The sequence below is a fragment of the Periplaneta americana genome, chromosome 7 (genome assembly GCF_040183065.1).
Source record: "Periplaneta americana isolate PAMFEO1 chromosome 7, P.americana_PAMFEO1_priV1, whole genome shotgun sequence".
NCBI lineage: Eukaryota > Metazoa > Arthropoda > Insecta > Blattodea > Blattidae > Periplaneta > Periplaneta americana.
Genome location: NC_091123.1, coordinates 155,044,163 through 155,070,227, shown reverse-complemented (window position 1 = coordinate 155,070,227; position 26,065 = coordinate 155,044,163). Strand labels below are relative to the sequence as shown.

The window sequence follows — 26,065 nt, the reverse complement described above, 5'->3', positions numbered from 1 at the left end:
CCTGTACTATCAATCCCACTCTAGGATCAAGTTGTAGTGTCTCCGGTTGCAAATCTAGCGGAGTAAAGAGGAGTTGCGCCTTCCTTTCAAAGACGCCGGGTTTGTGTGAGAAGTCTTACGTATTTTCTGCCTTGATTTAAGTGGTGGTTTTGAGCCAAACTAACCACAAGACAGAGTACTCAAGCTAGCCATGAATATATCTGTCTAATGTCTATTAAGATTGTGAAATAATATTTAGTACCCAACTCTTAAAAACTTGTAAAGAACTTTAAAAAAAAAAGAAGCATAAGTATATACGATACGGGGTTTTAGGGTTATTAGGCGTACATGGTGCAAATATTTTGATATATGTTTAAGAAAAATAGTTTCTGGTAAGGACAACAGACATAACCTCAGAATTTGGGGGTCGGAAAATCCGCGTACCTACGTGGAACGGGACTATAGGCTTGACGTGTGCCGTGTTACCAAGGGGGGGACACATTGAAGATCTTTAAGGTAATGAACTAAAGTTTATTTTCTCTTTTCACTGATACTATTTTCATGCACCTCAGATTCATAGAACATAAATTACATGTGTTCGAAACCGGAAAGGTCCTTTGTATGAGCCCTGTATACCAAAGGTTAGATTGAGATAGAGTAACACGGCATTGTTACTGTAAAGCTAGGGATGATATCAGAAGACGTGTGATTCAGAGACAAACGTGACTATATATAAAAAGGCTGTTCTGATGAAAAAGTTAAACATAAAATATTACGGTGGGCGGGGTGATACGTCACGCAAATTGTACGGATATCTCTAGATAACAAACTAGTTGCCTTAATAACTAGGCAGAGGAGATACCGTTGTCATAAATAGCGATACCGGCGGTCTCCTTGAGTTTTTAATACACCAAGGACCGTTATTGATCAACGTGTTCGCAGTAAATTAAATTTTTACAGGAAAAAGTGTATCGGATCATGAAAGAAGCAGAATCTCTTCATTGTCAATTACAATGAAAATGAGAATAATTACAGGAAGAGATAGGCCCTAGTTCCAGCATTTCAATCGTATGACCAGGGCCGCTATCTTATTATTATTATTATTATTATTATTATTATTATTATTATTATTATTATTATTATTTCTCACTTTGAGAGAGGAACAGAAATTGAGGGTGTTTGAGAATAAAGTTCTTAGGAAAATATTTGGGGCTAAGAGGGATGAAGTTACAGGAGAATGGAGAAAGTTACACAATGCAGAACTGCACGCATTGCATCCTTCACCTGACATAATTAGGAACATTAAATCCAGATGTTTGAGATGGGCAGGGCATGTAGCACGTATGGGCGAATCCAGAAATGCATATAGAGTGTTAGTTGGGAGGCCAGAGGGGAAAAGACCTTTGGGGAGGCCGAGACGTAGATGGCAGGATAATATTAAAATGGATTTGAGGGAAGTGAGATAGGATGGTAGAGACTAGATTAATCTTGCTCAGGATAGGGACCAATGGCGGGCTTATGTGAGGGCGGCAATGAATCTCCGGGTTCCTTAAAAGCCAGTAAGTAAGTATTATTATTATTATTATTATTATTATTATTGTTATTATTATTACATTGGTATCTCCTGTGCAACTATTTTCATACATTTATTTTATTATCATCTGTGACAGTGAATTTACGAGTATGAGTAACATTTGTTAGCACTTTAAAGGAAACTTCTTTCCAAATACTTCACGAAGTTAATTCGTATATTCTGTGTACACAAAAATTACTGCTTTCATTTCATTGTGACATATTCTATTCTACAGTACATTTCATTCAATTTTCGTTAGTTTCATATTAATATTTAACAATTCATACCCACACTTTATTTTCTTAGATGTTACAGTGGTTCTGTGTAAACAGTTTACAATAGCAAACATATTCCAGACTGTCATAGTATTCGTTTGCACTAGTTTCACTTCGTCACTGAAGTGTACATATCTAACATTGTAATCTTTATATCTGAACTTTTGACCAGTCGAGAACATCATAACCATTGCAACGATGCAATTACATCTGTTTAACAGTTGATTCTGGTTACAAGCGTGAACGAGAAATATAAAATTTTGAATGGAAGACGGCGTATTCTGAACCAGCTGAAAAGGTATTGGATTGTACTTTCTGTTATTAATTTGGCTTAGATATTCTGTACTTACAATGTCTTGTTAGCCCTTACGTTATCAACAATTTAAAACATGACATATAACACCGTAAAATCGAACAATAAGTAAGGTAATATTCTATCATACAGGGTATCCCTAGGTATAAGAATTTAGTGCGAATTTTTATGCTCATAAATTTTAAAATGTTACGTAGCTGTTTAGTGAAATAATGAATTCAGTATATTAATTTTCGTGTGATATGGCGAAATAAACAGTTACGTGGCGCCTTAGTAAATCACATGACGAAATTCCAATGAAGTGAACGGCGATTGACAGACGAAGGAATAATGTAGCCTATGTGACCTTGAGGTGAAGCTGGTGACCTCATATAGCGATACGCGGGAAGGAGAATTTGAGGCACGAATTTGGGGGTCGCGCGGCAGCCGAGACAGTGTAACTCGAAAATGCGAAGCGACAGAACGTTCGCAGTGATGCCAAACGATTCGTAACGAACCGGGCTATAATCTTAATTGAGCCACAATCAGTAGTCGACAAGTTAAACTGAAAAAATTTGCGAGTGAAGTTGAGTAAAGAGAAAGAGGTCACAATGTCGAGGCATATGCAGTGCAAATAGGAGCACGTTTATAAATAACGGGTAACAAGCGATGGAGCACGATGGTTACTATAGCAACCGACATGTTTAGCCTACTCTCAGTGCATACAAGATAGCTACACCCAAGAGTCCCAGCAAAGTGAAGATATACAGGGTTATCAAGGGTAATGAAAGTTTATAGCGACATAATGAACAGTTTAAAACCTAAAAGATTAATATTATAGATTTTTTATTAATTTGTCCTACAGAATAATACCTGTGATATTAACGATTAATATTTGAGGAGAAAAATTCGCTCCGGCCCCGGGGATCGAACCCGGGTCCTTGGTTCTACGTACCAAGCGCTCTAACCACTGAGCTACGCCGAATTCAATATTCTCATAGCTGCAGTGCATATATTTGTACAGATTACTGTGCACGTAACTGCGGAATCCCGGCCAAAAAGTCACTCAGCTGAGTGCGCTCCTAGTATAATGGCAGTTGGACATATACGTCAACATTTATGCCTAACTTGGGGTCAGGCTACAAAGGGAAACAATGAAGGAGAGGGGTTCGGTCCGGTGCTGTGGATTGAATTCGGCGTAGCACAGTGGTCAGAGCGCTTGGTACGTAGAACCAAGGACCCAGGTTCGATCCCCGGCGCCGGAGCGAATTTTTCTCCTCGAATATTAATTGCTAAAATGCTAATGCTAATGCTAACATGAGCATATGCTTAGAATGAGACAAGAAGGGTTACCAAATGAAAAGCCTGGAAATGAAACATAGGTATACTACTGAAAAGAAAATGTAATGAGAGCGAAAGCATAGAAGAAGATGTGAGAAAAAGGAAGTTGCATAAAGAGAAATGGAAAGAAACTCGAATGGCAATTAAGACGTAAGAAACGACCACAGGTATAAAATACCGCAATTAGACATTTATTATTAAGTTATTATTATTACTATTATTATTATTATTATTATTATTATTATTATTATTATTATTATTACTATCATCAATATACACTTCGCCAATGAAATATTGTGATGTAGATATTTTCTCACAATATAACAGGTTTTTAGCAGTTACGAGGTTTGAACTAAGCATTTCAAATCCGATAGTTTAGTGACGAAATAGTGGAGTTTAAAACTATGCCAATGGTTGAATTTAACATAAGAAATATGCATATATCAACCCTGGACATAATACCTCAAAAAGAGTCATTGCTAACTACCCCTTAACTTCCCAATCTACGTTCTCTGATAGAGACAGTAATGTTTTGGTCCGATACGAGTAGACAGTAAGGAAAGCATTGCTCAGTGACATTGTATAAGGCAAGCTCATCATGAAAAGTCGATCACCCTATAATTTTCACAAGGCATAAAGAACTGTATTAAGTTTTGCGTAAAATACAAGAATATCACAACATATAAGAAACAACAAAATAAAGAATTAAAACCAGCCTATGATAAATAGATACCTTTAATGATAAAATGCAAGAATGTGTGTGCGTGCGTCCGTGTGTGAGAGATCAGGGCCTATAGTAAATACATACTGTTAATGTTAAAATACAAGAATATCACAACACACAAAAACGACAGAATTCAGGATGTAAAACCAGACCTCTAGTAAATATATAATGTTAACGGTAAAATACAAGAATATTCAAAAGAAACAAAAAAACAACAGAATACAAGACGTAAGAATAGGTTTGCAGTAAATAAATTATATACGTTTATGATAAAATACAAGAACACCACAACGCACAAGAAACAACTAAATATAAAATTAAAATCAGACCTATAGGAAATACATGCCGTTACTAATAAAATACAAGAGTATTACAACACACAAAAAACAACAGAATATAATATTCAAACCAGACCTATAGTAAATACATACCGTTAATGATACAATACAAGGATATCACAACACACAAGAAACAATAGGATATAGACCTAAGATTTAAACCAGACCTATAGTAAATAAAAACGTTAATGATAAAATAGAAAGATATCACAACACAAAAACTACAGAATACAAGATGTAAAACCAGGCTCTAGTAAATAGATACCGTTAATGATAAAATACAAGGATATCACAACACACAAGAAACAATAGAATATGGACCTAAGATTTAAACCAGACCTATAGTAAATAAAAACGTTAATGATAAAATACAAGGATATCACAACACACAAGAAACAATAGAATATAGACCTAAGATTGAAACCAGACCTATAGTAAATACATACCGTTAATGATAAAATACAAGGATATCACAACACACAAGAAACAATAGAATGTAGACCTAAGATTGAAACCAGACCTATAGTAAATACATACCGTTAATGATAAAATACAAGGATATCACAACACAAAAAAATAGAATATAAACCTAAGATTGAACCAGACCTAAAGTAAATAAATACCGTTAATGATAAAATATAAAGATATCACAACACATAAAAACGACAGAATACAAGATGTAAAACCAGGCTCTAGTAAATACATAAAGTTAACGTTAAAATACAAGAATATTCACAAGACACAAAGAACAACAGAATATAAGACGTAAGAAAAGAGTTGCAGTAAATACATACTTTATGATAAAATACAAGAATATCACAACACACAAAATATAACAATACAAGATGTATTAATAGGTTTACAATAAATACATGGTACGTTAACGATAAAATAAAATAAAAATTGTATACAGAAAAAACAGAATAGAAGATTCCATATTGAAACACTCCAACAACAACAAAATGCATATACAGGAAAACCAAAAATAAACTGATATGCATTGTAATGTAAAGATTTAGTATGAAGTTGAAACAGACGATGTGTCTATTTTGTGAGTGTAAGAAGATTTTCTTTTAATAATTACAGTAACTTTTAAAAAATCTGTATATTTTCCAAGTCTAATTTCGGTTGCGCTGTTTCCAATTTTTGTTGCGTAAAAAATACGTCATCTATTTTCGTCATATTTATCATCATTGCCACACCATGCCAATTGAGTGTTGCAAAATAATACATATCGGAGACATTGGTAATGACAATGACACCAATATGCGTTCAGCCACACACTCCGTGATCTTCATTAAGTTACATCGTACAATGAGGTCACTTCTTGCATACGTCCAGAATTCAGAACACATAAGCAATATCTTTTTACTTGAAACTGAATTAATATCAAATCCTAGACGTTTTATCTTGTGATACGAAGTAGAGTGCAACGCTTACGTTACGTAATTTTGTCAGAGATAACAACTATCTGCAACGAGGAGTATGGTAGGCTACTTTATGTATTACATAATCACACGGCGGATCTAATAATCACCTTAGGCGCGGCTCCTTTGAAAGGGCGCAGGGTCACGTGCCCTCCCTTCCTGTCCTGTCATTAATTTAGAAGTAAATGTTTTGTATTTTTAATGTTATTAAATCAGAATTTCCTTACTCGTTAAGATTTTCTTTTCAAGTTACTTTCTACTTTGCTGCAATCTTTGTAGAGATTCAGTGGTCAGGAAAGCTATCCTTTCATAGAGATTCAGTGGTCAGGGGCGCTGTCACCCAGCGTCCGCCTGCCAGTATAATAGAGATACCCTCCTGTTATTTAACCGTTGGGCATGTTGTCAGAAAAATACATTCGTCCTTGAAGTGGATGCAGGGGCGCTGGCTGGCTGTGGGCGAGATGGGTGACATTGGTTGGAGGTGAAAATTTACAACCTTGTTGATCTGGAAGATGATAAACTGTCTCACTTCAACTGAGAGAAAGTTTGTAACTGAAAAAGGGATTAGTTGAGTTCGTTCTTTGGATCTATGTAGCAGTAGATCTACGTGTACCAGTTTTAATTCACAATATAAAAATAAATATATTACATTAGGAAATTGCTGGTCAGTAAAGTTAAGAAGTGTAGTTTATATATTTTTGGTTCTTACCTTAAATGAGTTCTATGTGTATAACTTGGGAGTTTATATTGTATGATTATCTAGTAATAATAATAATAATAATAATAATAATAATAATAATAATAATAATAATAGTTTATTTTAACTGGCAGAGTTAAGGCCATTCGGCCTTCTCTTCTATTCAACCAGTATGATAGAAAATTACTACAATGCTACGAATATAACATAATTAATACAATACAATACAATACAATACAAAGCAATACAATACTACAATACAAGACAATATAATACATAATTAATATAATACAATGACAATTCTTTTCATCTTCACAACACCATAAAATAATTATATAATAATAATAATAATAATAATAATAATAATAATAATAATAATGGTTTATTTTAACTGGCCGAGTTAAGGCCATTTGGCCTTTTCTACCACTCAACCAGTACGATAGAAAATTACTACAATGCTACGAATATAACATAATTAATACAATACAATACAATACAAAGCAATACAATATTACAATACAAGACAATATAATACATAATTAATATAATACAATGACAATTCTTTTCATCTTCACAACGCCATAAAATAATTATATAATAATAATAATAATAATAATAATAATAATAATAATAATAATTAGTAATAGTAATGATAGTCATACCTAAATTAAATTAAATTATTAAACTCGATCACAATTATAACTTCAAATTGACTGCGCCCGTAAGAAATCGTTTAGCCTTTTCTTGAAAGTGGTTATTGTCTGGCAGCCCCTAATCTTCTGAGGTAGAGAATTCCATTCACGGGGGACTGAGACAGTAAAAGAGGATGAATATTGGGATGTTCTAGTGTTTCTAGTGTTCAGTGTTTTATAATGAATGAAATTATTTATAATCGAAACATTTAACACACGCGGACATAATTTCTGCGATAATTGGATAATTTTTTTTAAATGATGTTCATCCTCACGAGAAAGAACCCTTCACAGTGCCGTACAGTCGATTTGGGAACAAACACCCCCTCCCCTCGCCTCCAGGGCTGTTAAACGAAAGAATAGTTAGTGTTTTAAACCTTTATTAAAACACATAATATATGTAAAACACAGTTTCAAGTGTTGAAAAAGTATGTTGCACAATTTTCAAAATGTCTTCCTTCTGCTGAATGCACAAATGTAAGCGACGTATCAACTCTTCATGGACTCTGGTGAAATGGTTACGCCAACCATTTGTATCGTGTCTTCAGTTCGTTCCACTAATTCAGGAATGGTGCGTGGCTTAATCGCATAGACACGATCCTTGATGAATACCCAAGAGAAAGAAGTCCAGAGGAGTCAAATCAGGTGATCGGAGAGGCAAACGGATTGGACCTGTGTGACCGATCCACCTACTTGAAAACACTTCGTCTAAGGAATAAACTTTTAATTTGAGCGACACTGTTTCCAAGTTCAAACCAGGTAGCAATTTTTCTCTTTTTGCAATAACGTTAAGCGGCTGCGTGGCATTTTATTATTCCAGTCTATCACAACAATGTGTATAGGCATGGCCATGTTCATTATCCTTTGCGTATAGAAGGCCATGCTCCAGGTCATTTAAGTTGGCATCAAACGCACATTACACATGGATAAGTAGCTTCTTCTGGCGGCGTGGAGTGGGGGTGATTGTTTCAAAATCGACTGTACAGCACCGGGAAGGGTTCTTTCTCGTGAAAATGAATATCATTTCAAAAAATTGTCCAAAGTAGTTTGTTTTTCGATAGACTCTGTATTTCGGTTTTTAGATCATCTTCCTACATCATATACTTGATTTTATAAGAACAATTTTAAACCTGAAAAGTATTAATTTAATTTAATTTAAAGTATATAGGTATTTAGGAACATTTTTATCTGAAATCTTTTGCACTACAGGTACCTGAAAATTCAAGCACATTTCCAATGTAGTTGACTATACAGAGTGTTTCCGAGGTGGTGTTACAAACTTTCAGGCAAGATGGCGAAGGGCACATGTATCAATTTGAGATAAGGAACCATGTCCGGAAACGACTGAGTCGAAAATTATAAGCAAAAATAGTCATGTGGAAATGGAATTGTAATTTAGCAACACGTGCCCTCCTTCCCTTAACCTTTGGAACAGTCGTGCAAAAATGGTATGGGCCGGATGTCTCCTACGTGGGTACTTGCACCGATACAATCTGTGAGCTTGTCTACTGTTCCCATTGGCTCATCAGTATTCGAAAATCAGGTCTGCTTATTCCGCTCTCGTGTACTCCTCCATTTCACTAGGACTGATCGACTGGACACTGCAACTTGTACACATACACTGCTGTCTACAGACGTGCATATCAGGACCGACCATGTCCGTTACACATTACGCTATCTGCATTGCTTTAGTGTAGTTTCCTGTCCTCATCCCTCAGACAGCGCACTGAATGGAATACTGTAAGTAGCCAACGTAAACAACGTCAGATGAATACAGTATGTGTAAGATGTATAGATAAATACACATAAATACGGTGTACAGAGGAATAAAATTATTTCATTTCCACAGAACTATTTTTGCTTGTAACTTTCGACTCGGTCATTTCCGGACCAGGGTTCCTTATCTCAAATTGATGCATGTGCCCTTCGCCATCATCCCTGAAAGTTTGTAACACTACCTCGGAAACACCCTGTATTTGCCGCTATTTTCGACACATTATAGATATTCGTTCAATAGAAAAAAAATATTTTCCATCCTGGAAAAATTATTTTAAAATTTTCATATTTTTTCATACTTTTCTGGCTGTAAAATCCATAATAATTTTGATACCTACATGAAAGTTGTCATGCTTCTTCACTACATATTAAACAGGAGTATACATAATTTCAGCCTTCTATCCCTAGTACTTTCTGAGAAAAATATTCCTAAAATACCATGTTTTTAACTTATATTTAATTAATATTTTTCAGGTTTAAACATTTTTATAAACTTAAGTATATGAGGTAGATATACAGGGACATCATTTTATTTTTACTTCAATTTGTATTGTACCTGAGTTTTTGAATGTACTTCACTCCCACCCCTTCTACCAATGAAGTTCCAACTGTCCTGCACACAGAACAAGGCCGCGTATAGTAAACATCACTGAGTTAGTGAGTATAGTACGTTCCAGAAATATTTTCGCGTTTTCCAGTGACGAAAGAGCTATCAATACTGAATCATATTTTCGCACAGGTACTGTCCGTTTGCCTACGCCGCATCCCGATTTCCCCCACCTGCTTCTGCTCGCCCCTCTGTAAGAGCTGGGCTGTCTTAGCTCTTTTCTGGAAACATTAATTTCTGTTAGGAATTGGACGTTTACGTAATATTATACAACTGTTTAAAATAACTTAAATAAAAGAGCCTCGTTAAGTAATTAACTGTCACGTGATTTCCACCCTTCCTACGATCCTGCGGCATAACCACTTGGACAGACAGTAGATAGCATGTCTCAGTAATTTTATCTGTGCGGGTCGGGCAGAAATGAAGATTGAATTTACAGTACGTAAGATACTCTTTTATAGAGTAGGTAGAGAATTATTTCAACATGAGTTACTAGTACGAAGGACGAAACTGGCAATTAGAATTAGATGCAATAGTCTATAGTGCGATAATATGCACAAAAGAACTGAAGCCTGTATCGAAATGAACGGCCACCATTTTAAAAATTGTGTTTAAATATCCATATTATAATTATTTTTCAATTTAACTTCATTCTCTATATTGTACGCTAATGTGCTGTAGACAGTATAATATGCACTGCATAATGAATACGTCCGCATGGATAGCTCAGTTCGTAAGTAAAAACACTTATTGTTAATACAGTACTGTATTTTGATTAAACGAAAACGTAATGAAAATTATCAAACTCAAAATCGCGATATTTCCTAGTTTACGTAAATGGATGAACTACTTTTCTTCCCTCCTATACCTAGTAAAGTGATTTGTTTGTGTTTTACGCCAGTATCATCGAACTCCAGTTGTGGAAGGGGGTAGCGAACGGGTTTTCCGGTTCTCTAAAGGTATAACCAGGTTAATATTAAAAATGTTAGTAAAAATAAAATGACGTCCCTGTATAATCTAAAAACCAAGATGTATACCTGTAGATATTGTGTGTATGCTGTAAAAATTGCAAATTGTTCAAAAGTTGAGGAGTAATAGCAAAATGTTTTCGCTTCTTTGACTTATACACAGCAACCAATCATATGAACAGATTACCCAGTCCCCTTTAACGTTAAAGGCCTGTCAACTCAAAAAACGCACTTTTAGCTAGAAAATTATTCTAACAGAGTAGGTGTAGAGATCAGTTTCTGTGAAAACCCGAGCGTCGTACGATTAATAGCACGGCGACAATTATTCACAATTAAAAATTCCCGGAGTTACAGAACTCCAATGTGGCGAGCAGCAGCTGGTCTTTATACGGTACTTGTGAGCTTCCTCCCGCGTCAGTCTCCTGTTATTATTGTAAGTTTCTGGTGTCTGGTGTCGTGTCTTATATGAAGTAATTGTATCCAAGAATTATGGCTGGAATCAGGCCATATCAATTTGAGCCCAGGAAAAGTGAAATTGTAAGAATACGGGAAGAAAGCAGTGGGAATACAGACCGGTTAGGAACCACGGACTGGTGTTTCTGTGGTGAATGTGCTTCTTCAGCAACTCATCAAGAGTGTTTCTGTTCCTGTGAAAGTGCAATGGTAAGATATGTAAAGGAAAGTGCTGAGTGTATTATGAGTACATTTCATGATGCATTTCACGCTGTTGTACTAAACCAGGCCTGCAGAACTCGTAAGTAGGGGAAATATGACGTCAGCCTCACTCCACTTCTATTGGAGATGACCGACTTGCGCGTAGAGTTCTTTACATTCTCTGGCCGTCAAAGGTCCATCAGTGACGGCATGTAATTTACAAAAAGGATTGTAATAAATTCATTATTTTTATAATGCGTTATCTCGTTTCAAAGTTTACAATTATGCTAGATTTCCTGTTGGTAGTTTCTTTGAGATTTCTTTGCACCTAACCTGCTTTAGATTTTAGAAAACTTTCCTCCTATCATCACCTACGGAAACATAAATTTATAGCATTTAAGTAATGAACCTTGAAAGTCACTATTAATTTCAATTCAAAATGAACACGAGTGACGTCCTTAATTTTACAGTATATAAATAAATAATCAATATACAGTTCGTAATAAAGAACTTACCCGAAAGTTTGTGCATTCCATAATTCTTAATATGGCTTTGTTGAAATGTGGTTTAATATTGAAATGATGAGTAGAAATAAATTGGATGGGACACAGTAAACTAGCAATTCTTCTGTCTTCAACAACAAAGTAATCATATTCCCATTTCCTTTGTAAGTAGTCTATGAGTTAGTTTAGTTTAGTTTAGTTTAGTTTAGTTTAGTTTAGTTTAGTTAGATTTATTAATGTACGAAAAATCATAATAAATTCTTCAAATAAAGTAATTGGTTTGTTGCCTGCATGCAACATTTCGGACTTATTTCATTTTAGTAGAATACAGAGCACGGAAAGACACGTCGGGGACTGTAGTTATCTTATTTTACACAAAATTGGACTTAATCGGCTTTACTAGTAATAGGACGACATATACATAGGTAGACCTTGTCACATTATATGCAAATATACATTTTAAAATTTATTTTACATCTCTTTTAATTTATTTATTTCCCTCATTCATTTCTCTATTACTTTCTAAGGTATGTTCCTAAGGATTTTATTATCTGTTCATTTGAGCGTATTCCGAATCTCAGCGTTGAGCAATCTGATGGCATCACGGTGTTCCGAATTTCACCGATGGAGTCACTGTTGCTCCACCGGTATCGCACCGGTGCCATCAGCTTGCAGAGGTGGTGGCAGTCTCCATCAGCCGCCATCAGTGAATCTGATTGGTTCTTGTATAGGGCGGGAATTAGCAGACGAATGACATCGTCATGGCGTTGTGTTCTGCTGTATTGTTTGTAATGAGCACAACGTAAAAACAATATGTTAATGGCTTATGAGCGAACATATCAACGGACCAGTTATTACTACCGGTTCAAGAAATAAATTGTTTATGCTATCTTTTCTTTGAACGAGATGGCAGTACGAAAATTTCGCAAAATTTTGCTAGCGTAGCACAGATAACAACTTATACAGTCGCCATGACAGCCATCGATCCTTCCAGCAGTTTTGTTCCTTATTTCGCTGCAACGTGACGTCATTGATGCCACGCTGTTTGTAATTCTTGATAGCGTATTGTATACCTGCCGCCGTGAGAATGAATGTTGATGCAGCCGAGCGTAACTAGAACGTCATGACCGCACTGGTAGAAAAGGTGGGTTGGGTAAGAAAGGGGAGTAAAGCAGTCGCTGTAAGGAGCTACAGTTCTGCAGGTCTGTACTAAATAGAGACACGTTGAATATTGCTAGGCACGTTATGATGGTGAGGAAGGAGTCTAATTTTGAAAGGGAAGAGTTACGGGAGGTAAATAATAGGAACATATGCTACGTAGCTTACAAACAGTTCGTTTACTGGGTTAATTCTTGGAATCTCCTAAGAAAAGGAAACAGAAAAATCATACTTTCATGCGTAATAAAAGAAATTCGTCGAGAATACCCCCCCCCCCGACAATGAGTACAGAAACTTTCAAACTGCTCACAGAAGGGAAATTCATACTTACTTACTTACTTACTGGCTTTTAAGGAACCCGGAGGTTTATTGCCGCCTACACATAAGCCCGCCATAGATCCCTATCCTGAGCAAGATCAATCCAGTCTCTATCATCATACCCCACTTCCCTCAAATCCATTTTAATATTACCTTCCCAGCTACGTCTCGTCCTCCCCAAAGGTCTTTTTCCCTCCGGCCTCCCAACTAACACTCTATATGCATTTCGGGATTCGCACTTACGTGCTACATGCCCTGCCTATTTCAAACTTCTGGATTTAATGTCCCTAATTATGTCAGGTGAAGAATACAATACGTGCAATTTTGTGTTGTGTAACTTTCTCCATTCTCCTGTAACTTCATCCCTCTTAGCCCCAAATATTTTCCTAAGCACCTTATTCTCAAACGCCCTTTACCTATGTTCCCCTCTCAAAGTGAGAGTCCAAGTTTCACAACCATAAATAACCGGTAATATAACTGTTTTATAAATTCTAACTTCCAGATTTTTTGACAGCAGACTGGACGATAAAAGCTTCTCAACCAAATAATAACAGGCATTTCCCATATTTATTCTGTGTTTAATTTCCTCCGGAGTATCATTTATATTTGTTACTGTTGCTCCCAGGTATTTGAATTTTTCCACCTCTTCAAAAGATAAATTTCCAATTTTTATATTTCCATTTCGTACAATGTTCTCGTCACGAGACATAATCATATACTCTGTCTTTTCGGAATTTACTTCCAAACTTATCTCTTTACTTGCGTCAAGTAAGATTCCCGTGTTTTCACTAATCGTTTGTGGATTTTCTCCTAATATATTCACGTCATCCGCATAGACAAGAAGCTGATGTAACCCGTTCAATTCCAAACCTTCTCTGTTATCCTGGACTTTTCTAATGGCACACTCTAGAGCAAAGTTAAAAAGTAAAGGTGATAATGCATCTCCTTGCTTTAGCCCACAGTGAATTGGAAACGCATCTGACAGAAATTTACCTATACGGACTGTGCTGTACGAATATAAATGATACTTGGGAGCAAATTAAACAGAGAATAAATATGAAAAATGCCTGTTATTAATCGGTTGACAAGCTCTTATCATCCAGTCTGCTGTCAAAAAATCTGAAAGTTAGAATTTATAAAACAGTTATATTACCGGTTGTTCTGTATAGCTGTGAAACTTGGACTCTCACTTTGAGAGAGGAACATAATTTAAGGGTGTTTGAGAATGAGGTGCTTAGGAAAATATTTGGGGCTAAGAGGGATGAAGTTACAAGAGAATGGAGAAAATTACACAACGCAGAACTGCACTCATTGTATTCTTCACCTGACATAATTGAACATAAAATCCAGACGTTTGAAATGGGCAGGGCATGTAGCACGTATGGGCGAATCCAGAAATGCATATAGAATGTTAATTGGGAGGCCGGAGGGAAAAAGACCTTTGGGGAGGCCAAGACGTAGATGGAAGATAATATTAAAATGGATTTGAGGGAGGTGGAATATGATGATAGAGACTGGATTAATCTTGCTCAGGATAGGGACCAATGGCGGGCTTATGTGAGGGCGGCAATGAACCTGCGGGTTCTTTAACAGCCAATAAGTATGTAAGTAAGAGCCTTTAAGTTCGTATTTTTAAATTTTAGATATCATGGAAACGACATTGTACAAATTCTAGTAACTTACAAAAATTATATCAGTGTAAATTCCGATTTCAAAAGCTATTCTTAACTTTTTGTTTATTTTATATTGTTTAAGGAAACGCAGCCATGAAGTGTCAGCATTTTCCACCGATACTGACGACCCTAGTATTTTTACTGGGATTACTGATATCCACAGAAGGTGTTCAGAGTTCCAGGTTACTAGGTCTCCTTTCTGGGATCACACGAACCTCGAGAGACGCCATAGGTGAGTTCATAAATGCTTTAAAACCTAATACTCCTTTTCTACAGTTTATGTTAACAGTTAAGTAAAAACAAAGTAACAGTAAATGATCAGCAGTTACCTGCATGAAATTCAAAACAGAATATCAGCACTAACAAATACCAATTTATATTGTGCCCACCATGGTTGGAGGCCATTCCACATCCGCAGGGCATCAAATGGAAAAAAAACAATCTGGAGAAACGCATAGTGTAGGGCAGTAATGTCAAAGCAAGCTTATTTTTCTGACCTTCACGTCGTGCGCGGGCATTAAGCGCTAGGTATGCTAGGAGGAATAAGCAGCCTGTTGGATTAAGATTAAGTGGTGCACAGACTTCAAACGGAACGTGAAATTTTATGTCGTTATTTTTATTTGGCTTCTTACTGTTTGTTATTTTCTATATTTTCTGTAAAACAAAAGTACTAACACCTATTTCTTAGCCTAATATTGCAGTTGTGTTTTAAACGTTAATAACATAATAAAGAGTAAAGAAGGAATATTCACACAAATTCCACAATAACTACAACTATACTGTACTAAGAGAATTAAACACATCATTCATAAAGAAGGTGTTATCCCAAAGAAAGACACAGAGTATGACATGATAAGTTGAAATTGATATTGATGGTATCTTTAGCCTTATAAAAGTAATCAAAATAATATTATAGTACAAAGCAAAGTTTTCTAGGTATATGTTTTAACTGTAACTAATATTACATAATAAAACTCTTATCGCATTATGCTTTTAGGTGATATTGGTGCGCAACTTTCTGTTATCAGAATATTAAATTATCTCGAAATCTGCTGAAGCTATAGAGCTGACGTTTTACCAACACATAGGCACATATCTTTTGTTTGTGATGTAATAGCATTTGCTTTCTTAATTCATTTCCTTACTAGCATTTTCCATGTGAATATTTTCAAACATTTTAATACACTATCTTCAGTAATACGTATTTACGATATATTAGGTTTACGAAAACATTGTTTTAGTACCTGTAAGGCTACTAAACAAACATATCTGAAAATTTCACTTTTCTGTAAAAAAAAAGTTGAGAAAATATTCCTTTTGAATAAAAAAGCAAACTTGTGAAAAATGAACATTAAAATTAAAACTTACATTCTTATAATGCACTTACACTTCTCAGACAAATCTAACAATTAACATGGATACAGTTTTAATAAGTTCTCTTCCCTTTATCCATTGAATCAGTGCTGGCCATCCCTGTACACAGCTCGACCAAGCGGCATATACTACCTCTTTCGTCTGTCTCTTTCCTTTCCTCTGTAAAGCGCTCAGGCTCTCTTGGGCTCTAAAGCGCGCGCTTGGTCCTATGGGCATCAATTGACATGACTGGTGTAGGGCGTGAATGCTGTAAGGTTAGAGTTTCATACTCTGGTTTCTCCAGCGAATAGGGATTATAAAGAATGGACACTGAGCGAATTTTCCTGTGTTTTGTTTCTCTGTGCGCCAGCGGCTAGTTCCACTTTCAAGCGCTAGAGGTAGTGTAATCGAGCATACGCTAACATGATAATTGAGAATAGAGTTGAGACACAGGATCCAAACATCGCCTACCTCATTGCATAATCCAGTAACGCTTTGCTTCAAATAAATTCAAGTTAACAGCTTTTCCTTATTTCTCAGTGACAAACTAGTTGTAATAATAATATTTTATATTTCAGATATCATAAATTATATTATAAAATAATATAATACATTATAAAATTAAGCATCAAATTCGTTTAATATTTTTATAATATAATATAATATAATATAATATAGGCATATGGTTTTACTTCTCGCAAGAGTTTTGTTTTTCCATTTTCAGCGCTATCAAATCATTACATATTTTAATTGTTGTTGGGGTCAACGTCTGAACTCTCATTATAAAGGAACTCTAGAGTCTAGACATTACAGTTAATGAAGGATTTATTATTTTATGGATCCAATTTATTTTATTTGAGCACATAATGTACCTAGATGTATTAATTATATGTGTTATATTTCCGCTGTGTCGACTGCTAGCTGGTGTGATGTCAGCGCCAACTCTAGGGAGAAAGCAGAATCTGACGCTCTAGCTGGCTTGAAGGTCATTGAAATCGGTCCGGCTACATCAAAGGTACCGACGCGAAGTGTCCATTCTTTATAATCCCTATTCGCTGGTTTCTCTATCGCAGGGCTTGTATCTCAATCTAGATACATGTTGCTACTCACAATCCTGCACTAGGCAGAAGCCAAGAAAGGAATAGTGTGTTTTCGAATATTAAATTCCAGCGATCGATTACCGGTTTAAACCTAATTTAATCTGAACATACGGACATTTCATCCTGCATTCAATTTAAATCCTGTCCAAATTCAACCTCGCAAATTTATAGCGCAATAATTAACAATAGATCCCTATTAGAAAAAACAACAACCAAATTTCTTGGCTTAAAAATCGATAATGTGTTAAATTGGAAAAAATCATATTGAAGAAATTACCCCCAAACTAAATTCAGCTTGTTTTGCTATTACATCTATGCAAAATATAGTAAATACCAATACCTTAAAAACAATATATTTTGTATACTTCCACTCGGTAATGAGTTTTTGAATAATATTCTGGGGAAATTCCACAGATAGTAACAGTATATTTCTATTACAAAAAAGAGTAATTAGAATAATAGTAGGTGTCAAATCTAGGGAATCGTGTAGGACTATTTTCAAAACACTACAAATAATGTCCATGGCTTATCAGGATATCTTTTCATTAGTAATCTTCCTCGTATGTAATCGTGAAAGCTTTGTAACTAATTTAACAGTTCATAGTATAAATACACGTCAAAAAATGACTTTCATACTCCATCAGCAAGTCTATCGTGCTATCAGAAAGGAGTGTGTTATATGGCGGTAAAAATTTTTAATAGCCTCCCTATTGATATAAAAAATGAAACTCAAACATAAGATTATTTAGGGCCAAATTAAAGAAGTACCTAATTTCTCACGCCTTCTATTCTGTAGGTGAATTCATGACATTCAATAACACTTCATAAAATTGATACTAAAACTATGTGTTGTACTAGTAGACTAAATTGTAAATCTCGCCTGTATATATTTCATCTAGACTGTGACTATAAATTAAGACTTTATGTACTGTATTAAGTTTCTTGACTTGTTCCATATTCTAGCTATAAAGCAATGTATGAATACCATGGAATGTTAATAAATACAATACAATACAATACAATACAATACAATGCACGAGGAGCGAAAGTCAGAAACTGAAGTTTTCATACTCATAAAAATGTATGTATGCAAAGTAATAAGTTGATGCAAAATTTCGTAGCGCTTTTTCACAGCGAAAAAAAGTTTTTATTTGAGAACAATATAAAGTCTATAGTACCAGATCAGAACTGTAGGGCGAGTGAGTCAATTTCACACCTGAAGTGACCAAAAGGTCCACTGTATGTCCTGAGTGTGGGAAAATGCATTGTCATGTGGAGGATAATACGGTTTTTAGGTCTTTTTTACACACTTTGGAGAAACTTTCATTGTTATCCCCGTACAGTAAGATGTGTCGCAGTCTGAAATCTTACTTTTAAACTTGTCCTTCTACACAAAAGATATCCGATGCTAGTTATAATCTCTACTTAAGTACTCGTAGTTACGCGGCGGAACTAAAGTAAAACATGACGAATCTCTCAAAATTCACTTGAACAAAATACAATGAAGAGGAAGAAATTATAATAGTAATTGTTTATAGAACGAAAAATGTTAATTGTAAATATCGAAAATCCGAAGGTAATAATGTTTTAATTCCAATGAGATGTAACACACATTATAAAGAGTGGTGATGGATCAAATTTATATTTTCCACATTTTTCAAGCTACGTCCTTGACTTTTCGTACACATAATCACGGTCTGATAGATTATGATGTGGTGAAGTTTAATTTATGTGCTTGAATTAGTTCCTGAATTATTAACAAAAATATCCTGAAGAAATATGCATATTTCGAAATGAAATGTGTCGCTCAATTTTTTAGTAAAATGTTTGAATTTTTTGAAATACCAGTAACATATTTAGAAAAATATCACATATCAGTTTTACTATAACTTTAATACATAAGGGGGGAATTTTTATAACCACTGCATACCTAAAAATAAAAATGTTCTATTGCCATGGTAAATACAGAGTGACCCGTTTGGGTATGGATAAAATAAAAACACCGTAAAAAATTCACTACTGAACTTTATTTGTTGAAATTTTGTGCATACAACACTGAAAGATGGGAGATTCCTCAGAGCTCAACATGACCCTCATTGCGCACCCTGCACAACTCATAACGGTGATGCAATTGAGTCCATGTCCGTTGTAACATAAGAGGGGTGATTTGTTGAAAAGCTTAAGTAATTTTTACTCTCAGATCATCAATGTTCCTGGGTTTCTGTGAATAGACAATGTCTTTAACAAAACTCCACACGAAGAAGTCAGGAGGGGTTAGATCTGGGGAGTTTGGGGGCCAAGCCAAGAGATAGCTGCTTCTCGTACTGGGTTTCGCCTGCGACCTCCTGCATGTTTTTTTTTTTTTTTTTTAACACAGAACCTGTTTCTACAAATGTTCTATACCACAACATTATGGAATCGTATTTAGGTACATTACGCACAACATACGTCAAAATTCTCTTTGATGTCTCTTAACACTCTCAAATTTAGCATACCAACGAACACATTGTGCCCGATGTTGATTTGTAGTAGCCATTTCAATCATCTACGATTTTCAGATTATGCATTGTTGATTGTCATATATGGAAACTCCCATCTTTTAATCATAATATAACCAGCAATAAATTTTTCCTACTATCATAATAGTTTTATAATAATAAATTAATATTATCCATACTCAAACGGATCAGACTGTATATTATTTCATTTTTTTATTTCAAAAAATATTAATTTAATCATAAAACCCATTCGCTATTTTATTAATCATAGTGCATATAACATGCAGCAAAAATTTCATGTTCCTAGCATCAAATTATAAGATCCTTTACACTTCGAACCTGACGAAATGTGCTGAAAAAAGTGTGAGAAAACAGTTCTTAAAATCTGCACGGAATTGCAGTCAGTTATATATTGCGCAATTTCTACGCTTTCGAGCGCCGCAGAGCATTGGACGTATTTCGAATCTCAGCGCTGAGCAATCTGATGGCATCACGGTGTTCCGAATTTCAACGATGACGTCACTGATGCTTCACCGGTGTCGCACCAGTTCCATCAGCTTGCAGAGGTGCACTGTTGTGTCATGGCGGTGTGTTCTGCTGTATAATGACTTCAATGTTCTCTCAATATGACCAAATTTACACAAAATTAGTATGTAACACATACACAGGAATGCACTTTTGATTAAACTAAGGCTCAACAATGCAGCGCATTCACAGAAGACCAAAATAGTACGTATTATAATACATCCTTTCCCCTCGCCGGCCTTCCCACAAGCTTGCGAGTGCCGCTACCTATGAGGAGGCTTATGGCACAAGCCTCTCACAGAGAACTATCCATCCTGGAATTACTGCCAACAGTGAGTACCAGCAACAACAATAAAGTAAAATTCTTTGCTAGCTTTGAAGGGTTCTCTGCAGGTTTTACGGCGACACTTATACTTCAAACTACAATTGAATTTTTTCACTTTCTTTCTATTTAATTTAAAAAATCTTTAATCTTCTTACTATACTGCAATAATCATTATCTTAATTGTAAGACATTTAATAACTATAATGAAATTTACATTATTTATGTTGCGAGCGTCGTTAAATAAAACATAACATTTTAACATCAATTCATCTAAACCATTTTCTTCCGGGGCATTTAAATGTCACATCTTAAATGTTATTGTTCAACATTCTTTGTCTTTGACAACCTCACCTAGTTGAGGAAGACTAAATATTATTACTTACTTACAAATGGCTTTTAAGGAACTCGCAGGTTCATTGCCGCCCTCACATAAGCCCGCCATTGGTCCCTGTCCTGTGCAAGATTAATACAGTCTCCATCATCATCATCATATTCCACCTCCCTCAAATCCATTTTAATATTATCCTCCCATCTACGTCTCGGCCTCCTCAAAGGTCTTTTCCCCTCCGGTCTCCCAACTAACACTCTATATGCATTTCTGGATTCGCTCATACGTGCTACATGCCCTGCCCATCTCAAACGTCTGGATTTAATATTCCTAACTATGTCAGGTGAAGAATGCAATGCGTGCAGTTCTGCGTTGTGTAACTTTCTCCATTCTCCTGTAACTTCATCCCTCTTAGCCCCAAATATTTTCCTAAGAACCTTATTCTCAAACACCCTTAATCTCTGCTCCTCTCTCAAAGTGAGAGTCCAAGTCTCACAACCATACACAACAATCGGTAATATAACTGTTTTATAAATTCTAACTTTCAGATTTTTTACGGCAGATTGGATGATAAAAGCTTCTCATCCGAATAATAACATATTTATTGTGCGTTTAATTTCCTCCCATTTGTTACTGTCGCTCCAAGATATTTGAATTTTTCCACCTCTTCGAAGGATAAATCTCCAGTTTTTATGTTTCCATTTCGTAGAATATTCTGGTAACGAGACAATCATATACTTTGTCTTTTCGGAATTTACCTCCAAACCTATTTCTTTACTTGCTTCAAGTAAAATTTCCGTGTTTTTCCTAATCGTTTGTGGATTTTCTCCTAACATATTCACATCATCCGCATAGACAAGAAGTTGATGTAACCCGTTCAATTCCAAACCCTCTCTGTTATCCTGGACTTTCCTAATGGCATATTCTAGAGCGAAGTTAAAAAGTAAACGTGATAGTGCATCTCCTTCCTTTAGCCCGCAGTGAATTGGAGAAGCATCAGATAGAAACTGGCCTATACGAACTCTGCTGTAAGTTTCACTGAGACACATTTTAATTAATCGAATTAGTTTCTTGGGAATACAAATATTATTATTATTATTATTATTATTATTATTATTATTATTATTATTATTATTATTGTATGTAAGGATCGGAGTGGTACCAAGCGTTACGATACATCGTTATTGTTATTACGAACTTATACTGTTACTAGATATAATAACCGAAATTTTTTGGCTAGGCTAAGCCTCAAATGCCTCCTAAGAGCTTTGCCACTGCATACTATAGAAGCATACTTATTATTAAGTTGTACTTAGTTAACTTCCCTCACTCATTATCATCATTGTTGTTGTTTCTTGCAGTAAACGCTGTGGGACGTGTGCGAGATATCTTACCAGAGTCTGAGATCATAGGCCTATATCCCGATGACTCTGTTATCTACGAACTCATCGTTTACCTCAAGGAAAGGATGAGATATCCTCACCCAGCACTGGATCTACCAACTCTGGATCCTTTCGTGAAAAACCACACGGATATCAACATTACACACAATATCGTAGGAAAGTGAGTTGATTTCAACACAAGTTTTATTTGCAAAATTTTAAAACTAATGCAAAACTTCCGGCTGTCACCGAAGAATCTAACATAGTGATGGCCTAATTTTATTGTGGCAATGAGTTTGCAGTCAGAAACATAAACGCACAGGAATATGCTAATCACACAAATGAAAAAGGATTGTCTTGAAATTATGAACATCCATTAGCCCACAGTTTCTCACCAAACAGACGATATACACAGTATGTTCACATAAACAACACATATTCTGTGCAGCTGAGTTCAGTCGTGAATAGTTTGAAGAATATTGTTAATTTATATTAATACTAGTGGCTTGTGCAGCAAATGCTGCAAACTACAGTAACGGGCATAAGTTTAGACAACCTCTCTTTAAAAACGTATTATTTAACATTATTGCAACACAATTTTTTATGGGCATTTGTGACATTGTGTAGTTATAGAGGATATCCATACAGGCATTTTAAGAGTTCTTGGGACTTGTTAGCATTTTTTCTTGAGGAGTTATGACAATTTTATGTTTCTTTACATTTCTACACTTATAATGCGATTCCGATTTTTCAAGAGATTAAAATGTGTGTCTTAATGTTCGTTTATTGGTTTCAAGGTGCACCAATAAACACATTTTAATAAAAGACTATTCAAAACTTTATTTGATAAAAAATGTACAGGCCATCAATTGAAAATTACTTTTTTTGGGGTGGAAATTTTTTTTATTTACAGTTTTCCCATACTATGTTCTTTTTCCTTCTCTTTCCCATGTTGCAAGAACCTGGAAATGCAGAAATAATGGTTACTGTGAAAGAATGTGGCCTGTCAAACAAAATTCCATCATTCACTCTCGCCTTCTCCCCTTTTATGACGGGACGGAAGTTGCCGCGGTACCTACTTTAGAAATAGGAAGTTGTAAACCATTGAAGTGTGACGGCTGCGAGCTACTCTTACGAAATGGGAAGAACATCAGTGAACGTTGCAATTAAATGGCAAATCCATGTGTCAGTCATCTTAAAACCCATGTGTCCATATCTAGAAAAAAAATTGTTTGTGTGTGAAGTGTCAGAGGATATATTGAAAATTGCGAAATTTCAAAAAACATAAAAATAAACATATTTCCTTAACAAAAGCTAACAATAAGTTCAAAATTGCATCTAAGTCATAATTTTAGTAGTATTTGATAAATATAGAAGCAACAATTAACTCCAGTAAAATCTGTTGAATTAGCAACAAATTATTCAATTTTAAAAGTGGGTGCTCTAAACTTTTGCCCGCTACTGTAAGTTCATTAGATGTTCAAATAAAAATTTTTCAGATTTATTTTCAAAGAAGAATACCAGACATTTTGAAAGTTATTTGCTTCCGTAATAATGAAACATACTCCCTCTGAATGTTTTTTATGCCAAATAGTTTTTCTTGAACCTATCCACCTGCAGTTTATGAGTTTCAACGCGAAAACACAAGTAAAAATGTCAGGACGATCAGAGGGTTTTTCATGTGGGAGTACAGCAATAGCTATTTCAGGTCATTGTGGATTGTGGATGAAAGTTAAAGAAAGTCAGGTTTGCTAGCTTTCGAACAATAGACATAGCATCTTGGTACAGTTGCTGCATGTAGAGCTTGAAATGTAGAGGGTAAAATCATTGTATCCTGCTAAGAGATCTTGCTGAAATGATCGGGAGACTACAAAATTTTTAGGCCTCTTATTTTATTAATAAACTAGCCGTACCCGTGCGCTCCGCTGCACCTGTTAGAAATAAATATAAAGTAATTACATAATTAAAATAGGACGTTTGATCCAGGGAACAACTTTTACAACAGCGCAAGATAATCTGCTTCGCTCATTACCCAATTTTTTTGCATTGCATTTATTGCATATATATTTTATGTACACGATTCAATTGAGCACAGTTAAAATTTGAATTATAAAATAATGGATTGCTAAGCTAACGCACTATTACTGCTTACTAAATCAATACACTCTCGTTGTTCGTTAATTCTCTGAGATTAAAATGAGTGTACATAAATATTATTTTAAGAAATACAGAAAACGAATGTACAAAATAGCCTATCAAATTTTCTGTGCATAAGAAGCTATTTTAATCTTACTTGTCCTCGATTTACTCAGACGTTACTGTAATAACATTATAGCATTATGTCCATCTAGAGAATCTACACTTTCCAATGGTGAGATAATAATTAATTATACAAATCGGTTAATTTAGCTTCTGATATTACTTCATACAAACACAGAAACATTCTCTGTAGACTATATTTAATAGCTTTCGATTGTTGATGCCCAAGGCCCCTGTTTCGATTGTTGTTGTCCAAGGCCCCTTATGGACGAAGTCATTTGTTTTTTAATTCATTACACGGCCTTAGATGGCGTTGTTATTTTAATTTTAAAACTCACTTATCTCATTAAATATCAGTCTTATCAAAATTTTTTCAAGGAATAAAACTTATCGCAAATTATTTTTAAAGAAACTTTTGTTATGTAACATTTTTCACAAAAATCAGATATTTCGATTTATTTAATTCAGGCCCCGTTATAACCCCCCTTTTAAATAATGTATTTTGAATGCCATATAGCCTAAAATCTAAGTTACAACGAACTTAATTTATATTCCAATTTTCATCGAAATCCGTTCAGCCATTATCGCGTGAAAAGGTAACAAACATACAGACAGACATACAAACAAAAATGTCAAAAATGCGACTTTCGGTTTCAGGGTGGTTAATTATATATGTTAGGACCAATTATTTTTGGAAAATCGAAAATTACCAGAAAAATTTCGGCTACAGATTTATTATTAGTATAGATAATACCGTCTTTCCTTAGGAACTGTAATTTTTGCGCTCTCTCGAGCCAATACTGAAGAGAATGATGCATATACGTATCTACACACACCGCCATTAAATATATGAAAAAGACCCAACCCCACTTGATTAATAACTATAAAAATATTTGAATTTTTAATGTCAATATTATCTTACACAAGTTTTGTAGTTTATATATTAACATCATGGCATTAACTATAACAATAATTAATTTCTAATGGTAATAATGTCATCAACCACCTTAAGTTCTGTAGATTTTAATATCCAATACACAGCTTTACTCAGAAAATTACACACTGGAGAATCAGACCTATAAATTATTTTAATAAGTCTTAAAGCTTTTAATAAGCAATTGAATTTGAACTCTAAATATGTCAGCAATCCTGCAGGTCATAGCCTTCGTGTAATAGCCTATTGTTTATTGTAGTGTGTGTTTTGTTTTATTTTGAAATGAAATTAGTTCTTAAAACTGACGAAAGATGGATTTTGGAAAATAGGAAAATTATGTAGGAAAACTGACATTTCACTGAAAAC

General features: G+C 35.0%; 1 protein-coding gene across 4 annotated transcripts in view; it reads left to right on the top strand.

Moving 5' to 3' along the window:
- Nucleotides 1-26,065, top strand: part of LOC138703634 (uncharacterized) — a 63,118-nt gene that overhangs the window by 11,531 nt on the left and 25,522 nt on the right. For 3 of the 4 annotated variants that reach the window (XM_069831686.1, XM_069831689.1, XM_069831688.1), the window contains exons 2-3: nt 15,078-15,227; nt 22,486-22,687. In XM_069831686.1, the coding sequence (XP_069687787.1) occupies nt 15,089-15,227; nt 22,486-22,687 (341 nt within the window). In that variant the 5' untranslated portion in view covers nt 15,078-15,088. Of the gene's footprint in view, nt 1-11,221; nt 11,353-15,077; nt 15,228-22,485; nt 22,688-26,065 lie in introns of those variants that run through there. The other variant, XM_069831687.1, reaches the window with a different exon arrangement.